The 23,836-nt window shown below is 35.9% G+C and overlaps 3 protein-coding genes across 19 annotated transcripts in view; 2 read left to right on the top strand and 1 right to left on the bottom strand.

Annotated features, from left to right (window-relative positions):
- LOC127873866 (autophagy-related protein 2 homolog A-like) overlaps window positions 1-23,836 on the bottom strand; it is a 123,170-nt gene that overhangs the window by 45,753 nt on the left and 53,581 nt on the right. For both annotated transcript variants that reach the window (XM_052417929.1, XM_052417930.1), the window contains 4 exons: window positions 13,737-13,850; window positions 5,438-5,608; window positions 2,447-2,714; window positions 1,920-2,200 (listed from right to left, as the gene is read on the bottom strand). In XM_052417929.1, coding sequence (XP_052273889.1) covers window positions 1,920-2,200; window positions 2,447-2,714; window positions 5,438-5,608; window positions 13,737-13,850 — 834 coding nt within the window. The remainder of the gene's footprint in view (window positions 1-1,919; window positions 2,201-2,446; window positions 2,715-5,437; window positions 5,609-13,736; window positions 13,851-23,836) is intronic.
- The window catches only part of LOC127873868 (slit homolog 1 protein-like), a 114,385-nt gene that overhangs the window by 81,071 nt on the left and 9,478 nt on the right, over window positions 1-23,836 (top strand). The window lies entirely within an intron of this gene.
- On the top strand, window positions 16,153-20,358 carry LOC127873869 (slit homolog 3 protein-like). Of its 2 annotated transcripts, none has more exons than XM_052417957.1 (2): window positions 16,153-16,274; window positions 17,513-20,358. In XM_052417957.1, exon 2 carries the CDS (start codon window positions 17,525-17,527, stop codon window positions 20,351-20,353), a length of 2,829 nt encoding a protein of 942 aa, XP_052273917.1. In that variant the 5' UTR covers window positions 16,153-16,274; window positions 17,513-17,524; the 3' UTR covers window positions 20,354-20,358. The 2 variants fall into 2 exon arrangements, with proteins under 2 accessions (XP_052273917.1, XP_052273916.1); XM_052417956.1 differs by lacking the exon at window positions 16,153-16,274 and adding an exon at window positions 16,288-16,446.

Raw genomic sequence — 23,836 nt, 5'->3', positions numbered from 1 at the left:
ACAAGCAAAGTAATTAGAGCCAGAAATCAATTTAGATCCAGGGACATATGAAATCAGGGACCTGCTGAACTGAAGTTTTAAGTAGGACTGTTACAATTCTAACATTAAATAAATACCTTCAAATATATTTTTATAACAGGGAACTTTCACTATAAAAGACAAGCTACTGGATAGTGATTATGTGTTTCTCAGTCAGAAATCCATATTCATTGACAAGCAACATTTACTTTAACCCTATGCATGCTGGGAAATTTGTCATCTGCTAAAATGTTGTCTGTTGAATTTCTTAAATTAGCATTTTTTTATTTTTTTTTCAAAGAATACTATAAGAATAGCAAACAGTTTGGATCCTCAGGAGACGCCATGTTCTGTGGCGTCTCATCTGGATCCAAACTGTTTGCAAAGGCTTTCACAATTCGGTTCCAGCACTGAAAGGGTTAAATTTACTTTAAGAACATTGAGTACTTTGAAGTGTTTCCTAAGTATTGCTAATTTCAACATAATTCCAAGCAAAAAACGCTGTTGCATTATAAGGAACAGCACAAGAAACTATTTGTGATTTGTGTATGTCATACCACGTAATCAAATGTGTGTTTGCACTACATATAAAAGTTTTTCCTACATAAAAATGTTTTGATTTCAAATAACAATTGTGTTCTCAATAATATTTTGGATTTTTTATGGTAAGGAGGTATTCAATTAGAATATTACAAAAATGTGGCATTATAATTGGTTCTATCACGCTCATTTATTATGTTACTTCATATTCCCCTTACTCTTGCAATACAACAAACTGTAATACCACATAGAAATATTTGAACACACCTTTTTACAAGATTTCATCTTGCTCTAGATCATTCTAGTTAAAACCAAGTATATGTTCATACAACTTTGCCTATTCACAAGAGAAGCTGTTGGAAATGCTTGTATTTATAATATAACAGCCAACAGGGATTTGTTTTTTACACTACAGCAACTATAAAATTACATAATTTAGGAAATATGAATAATGAAATTTTTTAAATTAATAGTTGACAAAATCCTACATGCCCTCTGCAGCCCATATGGATACCCCTCTCCTCAAAATCCCTGTCCAGCAATTTTTTTCCTTATTTATAAAGTACCGGAAAAAGGCACTTTCCCAATCAAGAAAAACTAAAAAAAATCCAATTACTGTCCAAAATATCCCAATTGAAGATTTCAGAAAAAAATTAATATATTTTTTTTATAAAATTCAACATTTAATTAATTTCCCTATGCAGCTCTATGGCTTGAACATAAGTAAATAATATTGATAACTTGACAAAACTTAGTTATCAATTTTAAAGTGTTTGTGAGCAACAAATAAAATACAACAATTTCCCAATCTGAAGACATCATGATGCAAATATTCCCAATTTCACCTTTTTTGTGCTAGTTTTTCCCAATTGGGCTTGTACCGGTACTTTTCCCAAACAAAATCACTGCCTATCTGTGGGTACCCTACCATCCCCAAATCACTGTGTACGGTTACACCCACCGCCCAATTTCAGTTAATAGATACCCCCCCCCCCCTCCTTAATCTCAGTGTTATGATACTATCCCCAAATCCTAGTGTGCAGATATCTACCAAACACAGGTATGTGGATAATTCCCAAATCCCAGTGTGTGGATACCCTACTACTAATTCCCAGTGTGTGGATACCTCCTGTAACCCAAATCCAAGTGTGTGGATACCATCCATTCCAATCCTAGTTTGCGGATAACACCTACCCCAGAGTGTTTATACTTCCCCCCTCCGTGCCCTCAATTCTTAGTGGGCATGGCAACCAATGCCAGTGTGAGCGGGATACCTCCTACCCCAGAGTGTTTATACTTCCCCCCTCCATGCCCTCTATTCTCAGTGGGCATGGCAACCAATCCCAGTGTGAGAGGAATACCTGCTCAGTGTGGTCTGACCCAGTGCCAGAGTCATGTGTGCGGTCATGCATGTGGCGTCTAGCAGAGAAAGGGGAGGGCTCCACCTTGGGCAGATCTGAACACGCTCCATTTAGTGAGTCACCAGGCGTCACCACATCCTCCCCGTACTGATCGTCCTCCAGCACCGAGGGCGTGCTGTTACAGAACTGCAGCTGAATCATGGGATTGTTGAAACCACCACCCTCCCCCAGCACATGGGCAAAGTGGAGGCTGGCATCACCTTGGCTGTACTTGTAGTAACCTGTGAAATACATTGAACAATGTGTGGTTTATTACCTTAACAGATCTTGAAATGCAAGTAACAACACTAACATTAAAAATATTCCATAAACAACATACCTATTGATTGTTTGCTTGTTTTTCTTTTGATAAACAAGAAATATCATAGAATTATTTCATTAAAACACTCCACCAAATATTGACAAATAGTGATTTGGTGTCTGACAGAGGAAGTAAAATTAATAGTTCACATGCCTTTCGGACTTACCGTTGATTTCCGAGCATGATATTTGCACTTCCTCTAGTTCCTGTGATGTGTTGAACTTTACCAGTACCAGAGCCTCCTGCATCTGTAGCGTGAGGAAGTCGTCTCGCAGGTTGCGCCGGTACCAGGACTTGTCAACGTGGGAGTCACGCCTCAGGTCGGGAATTGGGAACCGGACGTTGACCGCCACCAGAGGACTGGTCACCTCAAGACTAAGCTTCTGTTCCCGCCCAGAGCTGCCTTCATTTAATGCTTCGCTGATGCTATAATGCTGAAAAGGGAGCAAAAAGGCTCATGTTTTTTGTGTATTAAGCATTGAAAGACATACTGCTTTATTTTCAACAGTAACAAATCAATTTGCTAATGCAGGAATATACAAAATGTATTGAAATGTGTACAATAAAGTTACCAAGCATAACTATTTGAAAGAATTAGGGACCAAAGAATAGAATGCTGTATGAAAAGGCCCTATTGTGTTTGTTAAAAGTTTAACTATATGGTCCGTGCTCTAAGAAAATGTGGTTTAATGCATGTGCGTAGAGTAGTCCCAGATTAACCTGTGAAGTCCGCACAGGCTTATCAGGGACGACACTTTTCCCTTTTATGATGTTTTTTGTTTAACGAAAGTCTCTTCATAAAGAAAATCCTGTTTATGTGTAAAGTGTCGTCCTTGATTAGCCTGTGTGGACTGCACAGGCTAATCGGAGACGACACTTTACGCACATGCATAAAACCCCCTTTTCACAGAGCTCAGCTTATATTCATAGACCTTGTATACTTTCAATTAAAATAAATGAGCAGTTAATAACAATGTTTTTTATTTCGAAAGCACAAATTCAAATGTGAACCAAAAACTGAATCAGTTAAGCATTATTTATTTTCTTGACTACATTGAAAGCATTGGGCTACGAGAGACTCCAGTACTTTTCCATGCTGTCTTCAGAAAATCTTGAGAACACTCCCAAGAGGGGAACCAACATATGATCTCCTGTCCCTAGGTGTACACAATTTCCACAACACCAATGTGGTTTTGAGTTTCTGTATTGTATGACCTATAATACTAAACATGTACCCCTGTAGTGTGTGGCCTATAAAACTGCACACATACCCCTGTAGTCTGTGGCCTATAATACTGCATATTTACCTCTGAAGTGTGTGGTTTATAATTCTCCACACATACCAATGTAGTGTGTGGCCTATAATACTCCACACATGCCCCTTAAGTGTGTTGTGTAAATACTGCACACATACCCCTAAAGTGTGTTGCCTTAAATACTGCACACATACCCCTATTGCGTGTTGCCTTAAATACTGCACACATACCCCTAAAGTGTGTGACCTATAATACTGCACACATACCCATAAAGTGTGTGGCCTATAATACTGCACACATACCCTTAAAGTGTGTGGCCTATAATACTGCACACATACCCCTAAAGTGTGGTCTATAATACTGCACACATACCCCTTAAGTGTGGCCTATAATACTGCACACTTACCCCTAAAGTGTGGCCTATAATACTACATACAACAACTGTAGTGTGTGGCTTGTATACCTGCACACATGTCCCTTAAAGAGGCCTTTTCACAGATTTTGGCATGTTTTGAAGTTTGTCATTAAATGCTTTCTATTGAGAAATGTAAAAATTTGCTCTAAAAAGCTCCCTGACCCATGGAGCCATGGAGCAAAAGTCTACTGCCCTATCCACTAGACCATCCGCTCTCATACCATTTCAGTTGATTTTTTTTACATCATATATGCAATCCTCGAAGTATCAAAAAATACAATGACAACAACAGAATTTTCCAAATTATTCAATCTTTTCGCGTTGCAACGCTTTATAATTTTCTGATTTTAAAATCGTCAAAAGATGCACATTATGGATATTTTAGAGCATGGTAAATGTTCAGTATTACTGTTTCCTCACAAATATCATAACTTCAAGGAAATTTTGCGAATCTGAAACAATTTTTTTCAATTTTGTCAATTTACTAAAGCGTGAAAAGGCCCCTTTAAGTGTGGCCTATAGTACTGCACACATACCCCTAAAGTGTGGCCTATAATACTGCACACATACCCTTTAAGTGTGGCCTATAATACTGCACACTTACCCCTAAAGTGTGGCCTATAAATCTACACACATACAACTGTAGTGTGTGGCCTATAATACTACACACATACCCCTAAAGTGTGTGGCCTATAATACTGCACACATACCCATTAAGTGTGTGGCCTATAATACTGCACACATACCCTTAAAGTGTGTGGCCTATAATACTGCACACATACCCCTAAAGTGTGTGGCCTATAATACTGCACACATTCCTCTGAAGTATGTGGCCTATAATGCTGCAGCCATACCCCTAAAGTGTGGTCTATAAAACCGTACACATACCCCTTAAGTGTGGCCTATACTACTGCAGACTTACCCCTAAAGTGTGGCCTATAATACTACACACATACAACTGTACTGTGTGGCCTATAATACTGCACACTTACCCCTTAAGTGTGGTCTATAATACTACACACATACAACTGTAATGTGTGGCCTATAACACTGCACACTTACCCCTAAAGTGTGGCCTATAATACTACACACATACAACTGTAGTGTGTGGCCTATAATACTACACACATACAACTGTAGTGTGTGGCCTATAATACTGCACACACACCCCTGTAGTGTGTGGCCTATAATACTGCACACATAGCCCTGTAGTGTGTGGCCTATAATACTGCACACACACCCCTGTAGTGTGTGGCCTATAATACTGCACACATAACCTGTAGTTTGTGGCCTATAATACTGCACACACACCCCTGTAGGGTGTGGCCTATAATACTGCAGACATACCCCTAAAGTGTGGTCTATAAAACTGCACACGTACCCTTGTAGCCTGTGGCCTATTATACTATACACGTACCCTAAAGTGTGTTGCCTATAATACTGCACATGTACCCCTGAAGTGTGGCCTATAATACTGCACACATACCCCTAAAGTGTAGTACATTGAGGCTCCAGGCATGGGTCTTGGGGTGACAACCTTCTCTGGGTTGGTAAGACTCGTGATTCGGTCAATGATCGTTACGTCCAACTCCAGCTGCATCTCACCCAAAGTTATCTTAACATTCACCTCTGGCAAGCTGCCGTGTCGAGATGACTGCTACAAAAAGAAAATTTCATCTACAGACATAAAGTGGACATGATTAATTAAAAAACTAACAAGAGATGTGTTTGTCAGAAACACAATGCCCCCTATTGCGCCGCTTTGAAGCCATAAATTTGACCTTTGACCTTGAAGGATGACCTTGACCATGACCTTTCACCACTCAAAATGTGCAGCTCCATAAGAAACACATGCATGCCAAATATCAAGTTGCTATCTTCAATATTTTAAAAGTTACGGCCAAATTTTAATGAAGGTTAAAGTTTAAACAAGAGGGCCATGATGGCCCTGAATCGCTCACCTGACTAACCTTGCTTCATGAACTTAAATTTTATTAGACCCATATACAATCCCAAGCCAAATTTCATTTATTAATACATTCTGACAAAATTTCATTAAGACGTGATGAAAACTGTGACCTCTTTCATCTACACAAGGTTTTACTAGAATTTGCCCAGTGACCTAATTTTTGACCCCAGATGACCCATATACGATCCAAAATCAGATATTATCAAGATAAACATTCTGACCATATTTCATTAAGATCATATGAAAACTATGACCTCTATTGTCTTCACAAAGTTTTTCTATGATTTGACCTAGTTTTTGACCCCAGATGACCCTAATACAATCCCAACCCAGATTTCATCAAGATTAATATTCTGGCCAAATTTCATAAAGATTTAATGAAAACTGTGACCTCTACTGTCTACAAAAGTTTGTTTTTTTAATCTGACCTAGTTTTTGACCCTAGATGACCCAAAGTCAATCCCAATCCAGATTTTAACAAGACAAACATTCTGACTATATTTCAATAAAATCTGATGAAAACTGTGACCTCAATAGTCTACACAAGGTTTTTCTATTATTTGACCTGGTGCCTAGTTGCTGACCCCAGATGACCCAAATACAATCCAAACAGGGCTCCTCTTGCCCAAAAAATTCTGTGGCCAACATTTTAGCCAAATGGAATTTTGTGTAGCCAAATTTTAGAAACTGTAGCCAAAGTTTTAGCAAAGCATTTGCAGGGGTCAAAGTTGGATATTTTGAAAATCCTGAACTTAAAGCTGTGGGCCAGGGGGCCGCAGGGCCCTCGGTGGGTCCAGGGGACAAGGGGGCCAGAGGCCCCCAGAAGCTCCTGGATTCGACACATTTAAAGGGTGCCTGTACCTGTTCTGGTGATTCTATTTTCTTAAAAAAACAACATACACATATATTTAAAAATCTTCATTTATTTGATAAAGAACATAAAGTTAGTCAAAAGGCAATTCATTCACATGCACCCTCTGTCTGGCATGGACTCGACTGCAGGTGTTGCTTTTGAAGAACCAGATAAAACCTGTAACAGTGGTTACAAATTATATTTTTCACACATACTTTAAAAAAGTCAATAATACATGTTTAATTAATGCAGAATCAAATGTCACCATTTATATTCACAGAATCATGCTGCCAGAAGCCTCCACATACACCTAAGAAAATTGGGTATGGTGGCTTCTGCTTAACAGTTAAAATTGAAAATTTCAGCATGGGTTCCCCTAGTTTTTATCCCAATCGTTGTTTGAATGCTAAATAATTGTATCCTGGTGTGACCCAAATTTGACGATGTAACGGTTACATGAAGCAATATTTAGCAAATAATTTAAGAAATAATGAATGTTTAATAGCACAAAATAATAATTTTAAACTCGGCTGTATTACTTTGAAATGATTCCAAGACAATTATACATATATATAATCATCCATTTAATCGATAAAAATAGAACATCGTCAAAATAAGGTGTCTGCGAATTTGGATTACGGTAGGTTGCCCATATTTGTTTTACAAAAAGTAAAAAAAACAACATTGCTTGCTGCTGGGCTCATATGTTGGGGACAATAAAACATTTTATTTAACTAAAAAAGACCTGTCCCAGTCAGCAAAAATGGCGTATTTGATCGTATTTTCAATTACTGTTAAAATTCTTTTCCTGATTTATGCTTTATTCAAAGGTCAAAATGTTTTAAAAGCTCACAATCAATGAATCATACATTATTAATAAAAAAAAATTGGCAAATTTGCTAGATCTATCTTGCCGATTTTTGATGCAAAACAACCTAAACAGTAAACTTTAGCAACAGAAAAAACGACCAAATTCGGGGTGTTAGTTTAAAAAAATAAAAACCCTACCTGGTTGGTCTTGATGGTTCTTATATTCTTTATGTGATAAGGGCCCTCTGCGTGGAGACGCAATGACTTCTTCCCACAAGACTGATAATTCAGGGTTTTCTTACAAACTTCTCAAACCGCTTTTCCACAAAGCTTCCACTTTTCTCAACCAGTTCACTACCCGCCCGTAGACTACAGCGGGGAATGGCCACCCATTATAAACTGTACGCTGAAGTTTCTTTAGCTACCAACAGGCAAGTATCTCGTTGCCATTTTTCTCAGCTTCCCATTCGGCATCAAATATACGCAAAAAGTACTCAAATTGATTTAAATCGGCAGCAATCTTTAATCTTTAATCAGATGTAATTGTTTATTTAATCCTCTACGATGTACGATTTGTTTACGATTTGTTTTCACATCAGTAATTTGTCTCGATGACCGGTGTTAATGCCGACTGCGTATGAATTTTTCAGGTCAATAACACGGCGATGTATTGATGCACAGTCTACAGCTGAAAGCGGTTAATATCTGGGACGGCATGTCAGAAAAAAATCAATACCGATAATTCGCATTGTTCATTAATTAAGCAACGATTAATAACACTTATCCTTTATGGATTTTCATGAAAGAAAAACCATAATAAAGAAAATGTTATTCTCTTTAATCTGATATATAAACAAGTTTGAAAAGAATTGGATGAAAAATTTGGACTTTATTGCATAAACACCATTTTCTCAATTCAAGGGGAGGTAATTCTGTACTTCATGGACCAATAAGTGCTCATTTTTTGTAGGGTTCGTGTCCTCATTGATATTAAGACACTGTGCAAATTTGGAAAGGATCGGACAAAAAATGTGGAAGATTTTTGAAAGTTTTCACAAAATAGGCAAAAACGAATAAACATGCAAAGTTCAACGAGCTCCTGCGTCCATGTTTTTTGACGAATCAAATTTCTTTGAACAACTTTTTCAGGGGAGCCTTCAAAGGTCATCCCTGTGAAATTTTTTGAAAATCTGATGAGCGGTTTCTCAGACAAGAAGATTTTTTAAGGTTTTTAACATATATGGTCATGGCGGCCATCTTGGTTATGTGATCAAATTTTTTTTAACAATTCTTTTGTCCCATGACCTAGGGATGCTCCACATGAAATTTAGTTGAAATTGGCTCAATTGTTAAGTAGAAGAAGATGTTTACAAATTGTTTACAGACAGACAGACGGCCGGACGCCGGACGCTGAGTGATCACAATAGCTCACTCCGAGCTATCGCTCAGGTGAGCTAAGAAAGAAAAATACAATGATATTTGACTTTTAACCTTGAAGGATGACCTTGACCTTGACTTTTCACAACTCAAAATGTGCAGCTCCGTGAGATACACATGCATGCGAAATATGAAGTTGCTGTCTTCAATATTGCAAAACTTATCAAACTTTAACCAAGGTTAAAGTTTTGAGACACACACATACAATGAACGACAGACAGACAGGCCAAAAACAATATACCCCTGATCTTTCGATCCTTGGGCATAAAAACATAAATCTTTTTGAGTACATTTAAGTTTCAATTACATGTGTGCATTTTAATTGATGAACAAAAACATGTGCTAAGCGTCAATATGCTATCATGAAGAAGTACTGTGGACTCAATTATATTTGTGGAGATACAAAGTTCGCACAATATGGCCATGCTGACATATTTGCTTGGTTTTAAATTAGCCCATGTTAACTTTGAAAAAGAAATCAAACTGATTTACTGCTAAAACGACCAAATTGGAAAAAAGCCTAATTATGAAAGCTTGTTTATTGTAAAAAGAGTATACGCTTGTCAGAATTTTAATAAGCTTTTAATTACAAGGGGTGCGCATTTGATAGGGGTCGCATAATTAGATGTAGGCACAGATAATATGTTTAAAACATGCTAGCAGCGTGCAATTGTTTTTAAATTTAAATACAGTCTTTAATTAAAGCAGCTCCACAGCAGGTTAAAATTCAGTACATTATGTCAACTTGTGAGAAGAAACTGTTAACAAGATATGCGTCCATAGGGCACAGATGCCCCCTCATTCCACTCTTGTCTCAAAACTTCACAGACATAAAAAACACACACAACCTTTATCAAAAGGTAGAACAGGTTGACTCAATCACCAAAGATCCAGTAAATACCTGAAAGAGCTACAAAAAACAAGAGGGCCTGAAAGGCCTAAAGTCGCTCACCTGAGATAACAAGATATTATTGGGACAAATGTTCTGACCAAGTTTCACGAAGATCAGAAAATAAATGTGGCCTCTAGAGTGTTAACAAGGTTTTACTATAGCCATATTAGGAAAATAGCACCGCCCCCGTGGTGGCCATGTTTTTCAACCAACCGGCATCATTTTTGAACTCATCCAAGATATTATCGAGATGAATCTTCTGACCAAGTTTCATGAAGATCGGACAGTAAATAAGGCCTCTAGAGTGTTAAAGATTTTACTATAGCCATATATAGCCATATAAGGAAAAATGCCCCGCCCCTTGGCAGCCATGTTTTTCAAGCAAAGGTTACCAATTTTGAACTCATCAAAGATATCAGTGGGACAAATCTTCTGAGCAAGTTTCATGAAGATCGGAAAATAAATGTGGCCTCTAGAGTGTTAACAAGGTTTGATTATAGCCATATAAGGAAAAATGCCCCGCCCCCTGGCGGCCATGTTTTTCAACCAACCGGCATCATTTACGAACTCATCCAAGATATTATTGGGATGAATCTTCTGACCAAGTTTCATGAAGATCAGACAATAAATGTGGCCTAAAGAGTGTTAACAAGATTTCACTATAGCCATATATAGCCATATAAGGAAAAATGCCCCGCCCCTTGGATGCCATGTTTTTCAAGCAAATGTACCCATTTTCTAACTCATCCAAGATATCATTAAAACCAATCTTCTGACCAAATTTCAAGAAGATTGGAAATAAATGTGGCCTCTAGAGAGTGAACAAGGCAAATGTTGACGTCGCACAACGGACAACGCACGACGGGCAATGCACGACGGACGACGGACACGGACAAAAGGCGATCACAAAAGCTCACCAAGAGCATGTTGTGCTCAGGTGAGCTAAAAAAAACAGAAACAAATTATTTCTGAGAAAAAGCTCTGGTTCAAGGCTCATAACTTTGTAAAAAATCAATTGACGGCAATAAAAATCGAACTTGATCGGCAGGTCATGTTGGTAGACTCACATACCAAAAATAAGGTCAGTATCTGAAAGTGTTTCGACAGCTGGAAAAGTATTATTTTAAAGCAAATGCCTGTAACTTCGTCAAATATCACATGACCAGAACAAAACTCAAACTAGATCTGTGAGTCATGTAGATAGACTCACACACACAAAATAATTTAAATACCTGCAAGCATGTAGAGAAAAAGTTCAGAAAACTGTTTTGATATAGAAAATTTCCCTAATTCCAAGGCCCATAATTTCGCCAAAAATCAATGGACCAGAACAAAACACACACTTCATCTGAAGGTCATGCCGGTAGACTCACATACCAAAACTTAGGTAAATGGCTTAAAGCATTTGAAACAAGATGTGTTTGTGAAACACAATGTCCCCCTATATGATGTTTGACATTGTAGGATGACCTTGACCTTGTGAAGGATGACCTTGACCTTGACCTTTCACCACTCAAAATGTGCAGCTCCATGAGATACACATGCATGCAAAATATCAAGTTGCTATCTTCAATATTGCAAAAGTATTCATAAAATAAGCGATTTGGGCCACATATATTTGACCTCTGACCTTGAAGGATGACCTTGACCTTGACCTTTCACCACTCAAAATGAGCAGCTCCATGAGATGCACATGCATGCCAAATATCAAGTTGCTATCTTCAATATTGCAAAAGTATTCATAAAATGAGCGATTTTGGCCACATATAATTGACCTCTGACCTTGAAGGATGACCTTGACCTTGACCTTTCACCACTCAAAATGTGCAGCTCCATGAGATACACATGCATGCCAAATATCAAGTTGCTATCTTCAATATTGCAAAAGTATTCATAAAATGAGCGATTTTGGCCACATATATTTGACCTCTGACCTTGAAGGATGACCTTGACCTTTCACCACTCAAAATGTGCAGCTTCATGAGATACACATGCATGCCAAATATGAAGTTGCTATCTTCAATATAGCAAAAGTTATTGCAAAATGTTAAAGTTGGCGCAAACAGACAGACCAACAGACCAACAGACAGACCAACAGACAGGGCAAAAACAATATGTCCCCCACTACTATAGTGGGGGACATAAAAACAACATAGAATAGTAAACTCTGATTCTGTTTCATCAAGATTGAATCATGACTGAGGCCTCAAGAGTGGGTACAAGGTTTTTGTATGATTCCACCTTGTGACCTAGTTTTTTAAAACACATGACCCTGATCGGAACTCTAGAAAATGTCCAGATAAACATTATGACAAAGTTTCATGTAGATCAAGTCTTAAAATGTTCTTTCTGGAGTTGTAAAAAGTTGTTTTTTTTAAGATTGGACCTGGTGACATAGTTTTTGAACCCATGTGACCCAGATTCAATCTTTGCCCATACATTGTGAAGATAAACATTCTGATCAAATTTTGTCACTGTCTTTTCTATTGTGGTAACACCTTTTTTTAAGATTTGACTTGGTACCCTAGTTTTTAAACACATGTTACCCAGATTCAATTTTCACCTAGATATTGCCATGAAACACATTTCCGCCAAGTTTAATAAACATGGAGTCATAAATATGGCCTCTAAAGTGTTAAAAAGGCTGTTTAAAGATTCTACATGGTGAACTAGTCTTATGCTACATGTGACCCAGATTTAAATTCCACCCAAAAACTGTCAAGATACCAATTTTAACAAAATTTTATCAAGATTGAGTCATAAATATGATCTCTTGAGTGTTAACAAGGTGTTTCTAATAATTCCCTGGTGACCTAGTTTTTGGATGCATGTGGTCATGATTCTAACTCGACCTAGATATAGTCAAGATAAAGATTGTAAATTAGTTTAATTAAGATTGCATCATAAATGTGACCTCGTTTTGTGATGCACATGTATGTAAATTTGAACTTGCTAAGGTGAGCCAAATATGTTATAAAACTAAAAATGGAAAATTTAAAAAACAAAGAGAAAAGAAAATTCAGAAAAATCAAAATGAACAAAAAATGTGTTTGTCAGAAACACTGTCCCCTTCTGTGCCGCTTTGATTTAGTTTGTTTGACCTTTGACCTTGAAGGATGACCTTGACCTTGACCTTTTACCACTCGAAATGTGCAGCTCCATGATATACACATGCATGCCAAATATGAAGTTGCTATTTGTTCATGGATTGACAAACATGTACTTTGCTAAGAACTTGATAAATGGTAAAATGGGAAAATATTCGGATTATCATAAATGTAGGCAATGGTGGGAGATGGGAAAATAAGTCCGATAAAACAAGTGAAATCACAGTACTTACAAACACCTTTCTAAGTAAAATGCAAACCTTTAAAAAAATCCCTAAAGGTGTTATGCAACATTTCTTGTTAGGCCAAACCTTCAGAGAACATTCAAAATTTTGCAATATTAACCCTTTCCCACTAATAAACTTAGTGAAAATGGCTAGGTGCAAACAGCATAAAACCAGAACAGCCTGAGAGTAACTCGTAGTCTGTTCAGGTTTCATGCTGTTTGCTGCTCACCAGTATCTAATGGTTGGAAATGAAGCCTTTAAGACATGAATCTAGAAAGAAAGGTCATGAATTAAATTTAACTTTCTAAGGGACTACAAATGCGTTAAATTACATAGCTCAGTGGTTAAGGGTTTAATAGGTATCTTAGTGGTAAAGGGTTAAATACGTATCTAAGTGGTAAAGGGGTTAAATACGTATCTAAGTGGTTAAGGGTTAATTGACAGTTGCACATGTACTAGTATTTATTTTATACCAGCAGGGTATATGTACCTTTGTGCCTGTGTAGGAGCTGACCTGCATACAGAAGCACGGTGCGCCCCCCTGCATACTGCTGAGAAGGGAACTCTTGGGGAGCTCGCTGCCATCCTTGATAAATGACACTATCTGAAAATATATACAGAATACATAAGCTAATAGATAAAATGGCAATCTGCAAAAATAAACAAAAGAAATCTGCAAATATATATTTAATAGCAAAATCTGCAAATGTATACATCAGCAATCTGCAAAATATATACACCAGCAATCAGCAAAATATGTACACCAATTATCTGCAAAATATGTTCACTACCAATCTGCAAAATATGTACACCAGCAATCTGTAAAATATGTGCACCAGCAATCTGCAAATATGTACACCAGCAATCTGCAAAATATGTACACCAGCAATCTGCAAAAAAAAAATCAACGGCAATCTGAAAATATGTACACCAGCAACCTGCAAATATCAGCATTCTGCAAAATATGTACCCCAGCAATCTGCAAATTATGTACAACAGTAGCAATCTGCAAATATGTACAACAGCAATCTGCAAATATATACAACAGCAATCTGCAAATATGTACACCAGCAATCTGCAAATATGTACAACAGCAATCTGCAAATACTTACACATGTAATCTGCAAATATGTACATATGAAATCTAAAAAGTTGTAAAACAGCAATCTGCAAATATGTACACATGCAATCTGCAAATATGTACAAAAGCAATCAGCAAATATGTAGACATGCAATCTGCAAATACACACAATAATTTTATGACCACCCGCATTTTTTGCCAAGCCCTCTAATGTACTCAAATTTTAATAAAAACACATCATTTACCAAAATATTTTAATGATAGAAAATCCAAAAGAATATGACCACTTTGCTTTTCCATATTATAACCACTTTTATCCGACCAAAATAGTATGTAGCACTTTTAGAGACCGTGTAAATCCATCCTTCAGTCAATGGCTGCAAATATTAACAACACATGACTTTTAGCAGTGCAGCAGGAATGAAACAGTGAAAATAGATTTAAACTGTTAAAATAAGGGTTTAGTGTATTGTCCGTATGACTATGGTTTGACATTACTTGGTCACTATGTATTATCTTCATCCATGTGACATTCTCACGAAAACATAATGTATTTCATTCCTTCCTAAATTGATCTTTCTTTGAAATGTTGTATGTTTTGTATTTAATTGAAACGCATGCTGTTATTGCATATGTATATTTCTGACAATGAGCTGTATATATGCTTAAGTCGAAATAAACTATTCTGTTCTGTTCTATAACAGATTTTTAATTGGTGCTAAGTGACACTAATTGAAAGGAGGTGGACAGGAGCGGTGATTAACTATCAATTCATTTCAACTTCATTAAGGGTTTATGTAATCCATGACAACGTATATTGGTCATTTGCATTTATTGCATAACATCTTTAATATAAGAAATTATTATCAATATTTTTTTATATAATGATGAATGTACGTTATAAGAAAAATATATAACAATAATATGACTTTTATTTTATGTCTTGATTCTCTGAAATGGTAATTAACATATAAACTTGACTCGACATTAACTGTAGTCTGGTTGTCAACAAAATATAATTCTGGACAAGTATAAAAATAATCTGCTAGTCTGAAAAAGAGAAAAACTCATTTTTTGTAAAGAAGGATGACATTTTGACATTAACACGATAAAGCTCAAAGGGTTCTGATCCTTCAACACTATACTGTATATATATATATATACTGTTAACAATAGAGATAACTTGATAAGCACAATTCATAACACAGTTGTGTTTAGTTCCCTTACATTTCATCTCATAACGTCATTCCTGCTTGCGCTTCATTAACATCAGATTAAAAAAAATATATCAATTGTTAACAGATGACAGGAATTCTGAAGTTCTAGTCAGTATTGATTCATAAAAAAATGATAGTGTTTCCTTGCACAATACGGTTGTTAATCTTTTAATGCTCTTATAGCAGTTGCAATATTATTGTGATCTATAATAAGTTAATTAATAGTAAAAAATGCCAGTTGTGCTGTTTCTATGTACCATATATTGTACCATGTACCATATATTGTGCATATTTACTAAAAACTTAAATAGTATATAAAGTATTTTTGGAATAAGAGATCTTCCCAAATATTACATCCCTTTAAACAGGATCCATGCTGTATCGTGGATTTTCCAACAATGGATAAAATAATAAATATATAATATCAACTACATTTGACCTGTATATATAAATATGAAAGACTAATATTACAATGATGTCCTGTTATAGAAGTATCACATGAAAAGATTAAGTACACACTTCTTGAGTATTAATAGACACTTTCTCTGAAATATTGTGACAACTGTTGAAAAGCTGGACACTGAGTCATAAAAGATGACAATCAACCCTCGTACAAAGTGATCAGCCACACTGCATCCACTAAAATCTACTATTGTTTATCGAATGATTATCATGATGCGCATATTGTACTCAGCTTTTTCGGAAATGGGGAAGTCCTGATCAAACAATTGTAAGTATGTTATCATTTCATCAATCGTTCCTGTTGTACTTAGCCTTTCCTTTAAAACTAAATACAAATATTTCATGATACTAAAGAGCTTGCTTATCTAGTCCTCATTGATATTTATATAACACAAGACTAACACAAATAGAAGAAAACTAATTGGATTTAAGTAAAAAAGGTAAAGCACTTTTAAACATTAATGTTGTTGTTTTTTTTGGTTAACACTTCATATATGGAAATGTTTGCTTATTATTTTTTCATTATTTTGTTTACTTAGGCAAAATAAAACAATAAAACAATGATTTCAAACAATAATAATAATTTTATAAAAAGAAGAAAAACTGAGAACAATTTTTTTTTGATACTTGCAATTTTTTTATCCTTTATCTTTCTGTATCATGATGTCTGTAATGAAATGGTGATCAGTTATAGTAATGATTAACCCTTTCCCCCATAAGAGGCAAAGTGAAAATGGCTTTGTGCAAAAAGCATAAAACCAGAACAGCCTGCATGTGACTCGCAGTCTGTTCATATTTTATGCTATTTGCTGCCCATCAGTATCTAAGGGTTGGAAATGAAGCCTTAAAAATTTGAATCTAGTAAGAAAAGTCTTTACTTAAATTAAACTTTCTGAGGGTCTACAAATGCGTCAAAATATTATCTAAGTGGTAAAGGGTTAAATACGTATCTAAGTGGTAAAGGGTTAAATACGTATCTATGTTTAAAGGGTTAAATGCATACCTAAAGTGGTAAAGGGTTGAATATGTATCTAAGTGGCAAAGGGTTAAATTCATATCTAAGTGGTAAAGGGTTAAATACGTATCTAAGTGGTAGAGGGTTAAATAATTATGTATCTTAGTGGTTAAGAGTTAAATATGTATCTTAGTGGTAAAGGGTTAAATTTGTACATTGTATGTTAGTGGTAAAGGGTTAAATATGTATCTTAGTGGTAAAGGGTTAAATATGTATCTTAGTGGTAAAGGGTTAAATATGTATCTTAGTGGTAAAGGGTTAAATATGTATCTTAGTGGTAAAGGGTTAAATTTGTACATTGTATCTTAGTGGTAAAGGGTTACATATGTATCTTAGTGGTAAAGGGTTAAATATGTATCTTAGTGGTAAAGGGTTCAATACATATCTAAGTGGTAGAGGGTGAAACTGCTCCCACAATTCCAGAGCAGGTCTTCAATTAAGCACCAAAAGCTACCAACATTTTTTACCAATGGTTATATTGTTTATTTTAGGATTCTCAAAACATGGGTAGCAGAACACAGATCTGGCTTTTGCTGTGTATATACAGTGTGCAAGATACCCACGGGAATGGATATGGAAATCAAACACATTTTGGGAGATCAGGAAATTACACACTGAACAAGGGTCTAATGATAGGATCCCTGTTACAAGCACAAACGATTGACGGCAGACCTCTGGCAGTGGGTCAATGTGCAGTCAAGGACCAGTGTGACTGTGTTCTAGACACATACATTCAACGCCCAAGGATTGATTGTAGATACAAGAGTTTACAAGGTATACCTAAATTCATACTAGTATCTACAGTGTATGCTGACATTGACTTCAGTGCATCCAACCATATCCGACAATTGCAAAATAACAGTTTTGCCAATTTGAAAGTTGAACGCATTAATCTTCTCAACAACGAAATGAACTATATTGGAGAGACAGCTTTTGATGGCCTTGAAGCCTATTTGAAGGAGCTATTCATGGAAGGAAATTCCAAGATCCTAATTCCTTACAGGAGTCTGACAAAACTTTCCAACCTGACGCGTCTCACTTTGACTGGTTTCCAGCAGTTAAACCCTGTTGAGAACCAAGTGTTTGATCGGTTCCCAAACCTAATAGCACTGACTATGATGAACATCGACAAACTGAGCCTGGAAGAAACAACATTCAAAGGCAAAGTTCCACAGCTACAGTATCTGGAGTTGAAGAATGTTTACATACGACAGATTCCTGTGTTAACACTGCGCCACACTACCAGTCTGAAGGTTCTCAAAATCATTGAAAATACTATACAGGCTGTATACAATCATTCCTTCCAGAACTTGATCAACTTGCAAACTCTTGATCTGTCACATGATCAGATTGCAAGCTTGGAAGAGCAGAGCTTTTATGTTGTGTCTAAGACCCTAAAGACTCTTGACCTGGACTCCAACCATCTGCAAGTCGCCTCCCTCAAGGCTCTGTCAAGTCAGCAATGGCCAAACCTGGATGATCTACAGATGTCTTACAATGCAGATCTCAAATCCATTCCAGACAACACCTTCAAAAACATGCCTAAACTGAAATCCCTTAGTCTAGTGGGACTAGGTATCCAGACTGTCACAAGCAATTTGTTATATGGACTCAATAACCTGAAAATGCTTGATCTCAGTAGTAATAACATTCAAAAAATTGATAATGGAGCCTTTCAGAGAGTTGATGAGTACTTTGAACTTAAACTGGAAGGTCAAGGCGCAGTATCACAGACTACGATTCCTCTAGTGTTGAAACCTGAAGCTTTCCAAGGACTGGAAACCAAGCTGTACACTTTAAATCTTGAAAACACGAAGCTGGATGAAAACCAATTCTGGTCGACCATCAAGCACTTGAGAGGATTGGAAAATCTTCTTTTACGTAAGACAGGTCTGAAGACCATTCCTCCATATGCTTTCCAAAACAACAAAAAACTCAGTCATCTGAAGCTTGAAGAGAATGAAATTAATCAACTAGATAAGTTATCATTTAAGGGACTAGAAGAATCACTGAGAAAAATATACCTACTAACAAATAACATCAAAACCATCAGTGAATGTGTCTTCATGAATTTCACACAGCTGTCTGAAATATATTTATTTGAAAACCCCCTTCAGTGTGACTGCAAATTAAAATGGTTGCGCAAATTTGCAATAGAATCATCAAATCCTGATAGCATCTTTAAGGAAGAAATAAAATGTGCCAGTCCACCGAGCCTAGTCAACAGGAAGCTTTATGAGATTCCTGAGGTAGATCTTGTCTGTATTGACCCAGTTGACGATGAATGTGCCAGTGCCACCACATTAATGACAACAGTCACAACAAAAGCTACAAGCAATCCAACATCTCAGCCTGCAAATGCACTGAAACTTTCTGTTGGAGCTGCCACAACCAATTCCATAACTGTATTCTGGAGCCTCAAAAACATGCAAGGAATAACTGGATATAAATTGTGGTATTTCATTCCTTCAGACAAGCAAACACAAATGTCGTTAAACATTCATCGTGACGTGACGGTGTACCAGATAACGAAGCTGCGCTCTGGTACTTTCTACATGATTTGTGTCATGGCTGAGGTCAATCTCAATGAAAACAGTGACCTGCAAGCCTGCCACACCTCCCAGACTGACAACGATCCACTTGGACCAGACCCGTACAATGAGGAACAAATAGCCAAGAACAGGCAATACATGATCGCTGGAATCATATGTGCAATCGTAGTGCTTGTTCTCATAACTGCTGGAATATGTGCAGTTATGAAGTACCGGTACAAGGCAAGGCGACTGAATGACCTGCTCACCATTGCTACCCCTGGTCAAATGAGAAGCCCTGCTTATTCCCAGGAAAACATTCTTGCCAATGCCCTGCCCAGCGACTACAGCGAGATCAGTGCAGGAAGCCTGGCCAAGTACCTGGCTGAGGGAAGAAGTCCAAGGAATCTGCGACAGGGACTTTTTGTCTTCAACGCGGATGAAAATCTTTATAATACCATGAACTCAATAAATTCCCGTCACCTCCAGAAGCGTAAAAATCCTTATGAAAATGATGATGAAGAAGAGGACATTGAGAAAGTTAAACACGAGCCAGCTGTTGAAATGAAAGATGAGAGTGTTAACTACAGGAAGGAAGAAAGGAGTCCAATTCCGTCTGAAAGGCACTCGGCTCCGTCAAGGCTGAATGCTACAGACTTACTGATGACTGACTGCACCTTGCGGCCATTACCAGCAACACCAAGCAAGCCCAAAGAACAGACTACCAATCAAAGGCGCAGCAACACCATGCAAACAAAGGTCAAGACAAAGAAAGCTCGAGAATCTGAGGACAAAACATAAATCATAAAAATGAAATACATTCACAAATTTGCCCATTGCATGATTGTGTTAAAAGCAGTACTAGGAATAAAATTATTGGGTGTGAGACGCCTCACTACTTGTGTTACAATACCTTGTAAAAAGAATATTAGTCAGTGTCTTTATTGTTCCTGTCATAAAAATATGTATATTCATATAAATAGACATAATGTGTGTCAGTTTTCAGTTCATCAGCATAATTATATTTAGCAACATAGTATTCACATATTTGTATCATGAGTATGAATGTGAGGGATTCAAATACTTGCAGACATGTTTAAATTTGATATGCTACAACAATTATTAACTTAATTGTGTACTCCTGTGTATTTTTTGAATTGCTGACAAAGATCAATTTTGACCTTGATTTATTGTGGTCAATATGGAACACGAACATTAAATGCCTAATCAAAATTGCGAAATATGTAAAAGGAATGCAAACACACAACAATTGCTTCATGTCCACCAATGAATGTTGCATACATTAGGTAATAATATTTACATAATTATTTCATTTAGTGTTTAAACAACCTACTGCATAATACTTTGTTCAACAAAAACACTTTACACCAGAGAAAATCTTTAAAAATATTATGTTGTTTTCATTCACATAACAAAACGACTGTTTCATTTAGCCTACATAAGTGATCTACAAATATCAATTTAATACTATGGTCCTATTTACAGGGCCCTTGTAAATACAAATGCCAGTACAGCTCAATAAATAGTATATTTATACCTTTAAGTTTACTGTGCTGCTATATGTGTATTTGAAAAGCTGCTGAGGTTGAATTACATTGCAAATTGTTAAATAAGGCCAGAGTTTTTTAATTAAAAGATTTTCGGATTTTTTTCCAAAACATGTCCAGTAGGAGGACGGAAAAAAAAATAAAATAAAAGATGGTGACCAAAAATGCACTATGCTAAAAATGTTATAGTATGAAGTTCTTTGTATATTTCATGACCAAAATAATAAATGTCAATGAAATTTATTATGTTCTAAACATTCTCATACAAATCTTTAGCAATAAACACATTTATTAAAGGACCTGCATTTCATTCATACGAATATAATTATAGTTGCATAATTTTCTTTTATACGAAACAGTTTCTGTTACAAATGAAAATGCACAAACACGCAAATATGTCTTTTGCAAGTAATTCCTTTTAAGACAAAATGAACATCTGAATTAAAAAAAACTCTGGCAAAGTCAATCTTCAAATTAAAAAAATCTTAATCTGTCGTCCAATCCCCCATGTCACTGCCTAGGCACTTTAATATTCCTCTATTAAATCAACATCTTTTATATGTAATTCAAAAATGAAACACGCCAAGTGTTGCTCGAGTATTAAAAGAAAATACAAACCAAAATCTATTAGTTACAAAATTAACAAGATTAAGCTTGTGATGGTTTAATATTTAAAATTGTAAAACACAAAGCTGTACAAGTTTCCCACTACAATCTTATAGCAAAGAGGAATTATGTAGAGATAGAATAACACATTTTTAATACATTGCACCTTGAAAAAAGTGGCTACAGTATGTCCTTCAATGTTACATTTTGATGAAAAATAGATCTTTTAAAAGTCACTATAAAAGTCACATATACCACCTTGCCAAGACTATCAAAACAGATTTGTATTTTATCAATTATAAAGCAATTAACCCTTTGCATGCTTGGAAATTTGTGGTCTGCTAAAATGGCGTCTGCTGAATTGCAACAATTTATTAGCATTTTCTTTGATTTTTTTTCAAAGAATACTATCAGAATAGCAAACAGTTTTGATCCTGATAAGACGCCACGTTCTGTGGCGTCTCATCTGGATCCAAAACTGTTTGCAAAGGCCTTCAAAATTCGGTTCTCACACTGAAAGGGTTAATATAAAAAATAAATAAAATCATTATTTTTGGTCAGCCTGCTAATTGCAATGACAGGTTTGCCAAATAATGAATATATTGCATATATTAAATTGTAAAATTTCTTAAATAATTTACAAATGGTTTACCTGGTGGATGGAAGGTAGCAGTAATTCCTCCTCATAGCCATTAGGGCATCAAATGCATTTTCTTTTATAATACTACGATCCTGTGGGGTTTGGTACTTTAAAATAGCATGTATGCATTTCAATTCGCTCTCGACCAAAACATTCACTGGCATAGATGGGTCACACTTAACCTTATCTGTGTCAATCATTGTCTTAGACGCTTCAAGTGAAGCGATTTCGTCGTGTTCATTATAATGTTTGCGCACAACATCGCCAATTGATTGGTCACTAGTGGCTTTGATAAATTGTTTTGTTGTTTTAGCATCCTGGTAAATAATAAGTCCAAACCAGTATAAAGTCATCGGGGTCTCGCCACCATTTTGAATGTTTTCAGTAAAAATGATCGATGTTACAGAAGCGCTTATGATACATTTACACGCGATATCGGTAAACGCTTTAAATAAATTACTTCTCTAAAACCCGACACGCGTTTTGTGTCTAAAACCCGGCTTTTGGCACCCGAAAAAAAAATCCGAGATTGAAATTATATAATTTTTTTTTTTTTTGGTTTCGTCAAAAATAAGAGTCGGCGGGTCCGAAAATCTATTTATTAAAAAACTCTGGCCTAAGTGTACCTTATTCCAGAAGATGCTGTCCAATCTTAATATTGAATGTCTTACAATAAAATTAAATAAGCTTATAATACAACAAAATGTTGTTCATGTAACTTAACTTTAAAATGAGTATCAAGAATACGCTATTTGCTTTAATGTTTTAAACAATGATATATTATTCAGAATAAATATGTACATGTCTTGTTTTGTTTACTTGTTTGTTTGTCTTCAATTTCCTAAGAAATTCATTGTTTATTTCCATGAATTAATTATATTTAGGTTTCTTACAATGAAATCATGGGGCAGAATACAATACTTTATTTCTGGTACAGTAAATGTCAATGATAATGTTGAATTTAATTTGGGTCATGTAACAAAGGATTATTGGGGAAAAACTGACTTCTCAATATTTACTTAAACACCATTTGTTGTTTTTAAAGTATTTTGATTATATTCATTTTACCAAAATTTGATCTACTTAGAAATGGCGTTTTAGATGCTCCACAATACAATACAGTGTTTATAAGTTATATCACGGAAATTATATTTTCATGACTAAAACAACTTCTGTGATCTATTACTGTACTCCGAAACTGAAATAAATGTAATACTATCATAAGTTACAAGGAATGTAGGTTAAAAATACTTAATTAACAAGTGCCACAGTTTTGTCAACACTTTTCTACGTGCATATGCATTGATTTCATCCAGTTATTTTATTCACCAATAGAACCAAGAAGGATAAAGACATACAGATAATTCTTGTTTATGTTGAAATTACATTGAGTTGCACCCCTTTATTTCTTGTTTAATCACTAATATTTGAGCTGTGCTCTGTAAAAAGGGGTTTAATGCATGTGCGTAA

This window comes from Dreissena polymorpha, chromosome 3, assembly GCF_020536995.1.
Source record: "Dreissena polymorpha isolate Duluth1 chromosome 3, UMN_Dpol_1.0, whole genome shotgun sequence".
In the NCBI taxonomy this organism is placed as follows: Eukaryota; Metazoa; Mollusca; class Bivalvia; order Myida; family Dreissenidae; genus Dreissena; species Dreissena polymorpha.
Note: the sequence above shows the minus strand (reverse complement) of the source record. Positions and strands in the feature narration are given on the sequence as shown.

Excerpts from the sequence above, each read along its gene's own strand:
- LOC127873869 (XM_052417957.1), top strand. The coding sequence starts at position 17,525 with ATGGGTAGCAGAACACAGATCTGGCTTTTGCTGTGTATATACAGTGTG.